This window comes from Blastocystis sp. subtype 4 (assembly GCF_000743755.1).
Source record: "Blastocystis sp. subtype 4 strain WR1 chromosome Unknown seqid_0688, whole genome shotgun sequence".
Classification (NCBI taxonomy): domain Eukaryota; class Bigyra; order Opalinata; family Blastocystidae; genus Blastocystis; species Blastocystis sp. subtype 4.
In genome coordinates, this window is record NW_014568859.1 from 1 (window position 1) to 2,299 (window position 2,299).

The 2,299-nt window shown below is 43.8% G+C and overlaps 1 protein-coding gene across 1 annotated transcript; it reads right to left on the minus strand.

The window, feature by feature from the left end:
* Positions 1–178: 178 nt before the first annotated feature.
* Positions 179–1,581, minus strand: JH06_5460 (hypothetical protein; the record flags this gene model as incomplete). Its single annotated transcript, XM_014669310.1, has 5 exons — positions 179–538; positions 568–1,246; positions 1,277–1,395; positions 1,429–1,474; positions 1,508–1,581. The coding sequence occupies 5 exons, from the start codon at positions 1,579–1,581 to the stop codon at positions 179–181; spliced, it is 1,278 nt and encodes a 425-aa protein (XP_014524796.1).
* Positions 1,582–2,299: the final 718 nt, after the last annotated feature.

Here is a 2,299-nt window from a genome sequence, read left to right on the forward strand (position 1 = left end):
GGTTGGAAGCATGCTGATCTGATCAAGCGTATGGAGGCTAAGAGACTGGCTGAGGCTAGTGAGTACTACAAGAACAAGAAGACTTCTGCCTAAGTGCTATCTGGGCTTTGTCACACTTGAATGTGTTTGTTGAGTATCTCTTGATCCACTGTAGAACAAACAATCCAACCAGCAAAGATTACATGAAATCATCATCGTCTCCCATTTCTGTCATATCAATCTTCCATCTCAACAGGCCTCCAATACCTCCAAACCCTCGTACAAACTGAGAACCCTCCTGAGACTTGTTGGTGATAATCTCAAGAGTGGCACCAAAGCTCTTGTAGTTCTCAGCAAGCCATTCTAAGAACAAGTCCTTCTGTAACACTTCTAAATCGATTCCTGTAGCAGGATCCTTGAAGAATGTTGAATCTGTGCATTGCTCCTCTGTCAGATACAAAGTATTCTGAACACCTGTTTGATTGTTCTTTACCACAACACGCATAATCGACAGATTCTCCCACACAATCAGTGTTTCCACTGCACCCAACTCCAAGCACTATTCTCAATCCCTCTCCTCATTCCTACCTTCAATGTGTCATTCACTCCATAACAGAACTTGCCTGTATCCCGAGCCAATTCATCGAAATACCCTGAAATCAGCTTCTTTTCCTGGACGAATTTGACATTTGCCAAAGTGTCTGCAGACAGCTCAATAGCCTGATTGAATCCATTATCACCACCATAAGACACATCCACCACCTTCACTACAGCATTCTTGATACGAGGGTCCAGCATATCTGAGATATACAGCTCATCCTTCAACTCCGCACTTCCAGCCAACACAATACCTGCCACATTCACATGCTCGTTTTCAATGAAGAACTGAACACACAACTCACAGCACTTACGAACATAATTGTGACGCTTCTCTAAACGCAGACGAGCAAAACGCAGAGCAGATTGACCTCCTCGACCGTGCTTCTTCGGCAGATCCACCAGGAAACGGTGCAGCACATTTCGAGAACTTCCACTCACAGTACCAAACAGACAACCACTTCCATCCATCACCACAAAACCGAACGTAGAATCATCCTGAAGAAGCTCTTGGAGGGCTTCTGTGTGGAATTTGTTGTCACAGAGATAGAGGGAAGTGTTAATAGGTCGGAAAGGCTCGAAGGCATACGACATCTTCTTTTCCTTTCCATCTTCGTTTAAACAGGTTCCACAATACAAAACCAGACCATTAGGAGGCACACGAGTGAACCTACCAATTACTCTTTCTTTCCATCTCTACAGCTTCAGCTTCTGTTGAGTGGAGGTAATAGCTCCAAGAACCGACAGACGATTCACACGAGACTTGATATTCGAAGCGGTACCATACTCGCCTGTTAACATATTGCTTGCATTCGAGATCTAGGTAATGAGAAGAAGAGGACAAACGCTTACCTGGTCACCAGGACGGATAATTAGGGAGATCATAGACGTGCCATTTCTAGCCATGAGGGAATGAAGGGAATAGTCTTACCCCTTAGCGTTCTCAAGAGTCTTGATCAACTTCTTGATTCTCCACATCTCAATGTTCTTCTCCTCCGGAGTCATACTATTGAAGTCCTAGACATTAATCTAAACCCTGATGCATTTCATACTGTCATGGTAATTAACGATGAGATCTCACTGTCTAAATGGTTCTTGGACAATTCCTAATAAGACGGTGACCGCGGTTTTCCTTCGTTTCTGACGACCATAAGGGTTGCGAAGAATGAATCGGTCCGAAATTGCTTTTGCCTGTGAAAACAAACAAATACCCGCTGATAGAATGAAAATTGTACAACTGTTCAAACTAAAAGTACTGTTTAAAGGAAAGCCTTATCATACCAACTATTCAGTACATCCTTCATCAGCAGACTGATCATAGCATGAGGAGCAGAACGAGCATAGAACGTCCAATAACCTCTCCAGAATTGCATTATTCCTTCCTGCTTGAAGATCTTACAGGTACAATCGACGAGATTCTTGTAGGGGAAGGCACCAGTAGCAGGATCAACACGCATGTTCATCATACGGCACTTAATCAAATCAAATGGAAGGGTAGTAAAAGCACACACGAAACCAGAAATAGCCGAAGCCAATAGACTCGTAGTCTTTCCAGTTCCGGTATAAGGAGCCGCTTTGATCGTAAGAAGCCAACATACCAACATTCATTGCAATAGCACGACATACCATGGGAATCGAACCTCTCCACAGAGTCATCAGTCCCTCCTCCTTCACAATACGACCGACGGCGGTAAATACATTAGTGTAACCACGACGTTGTTCA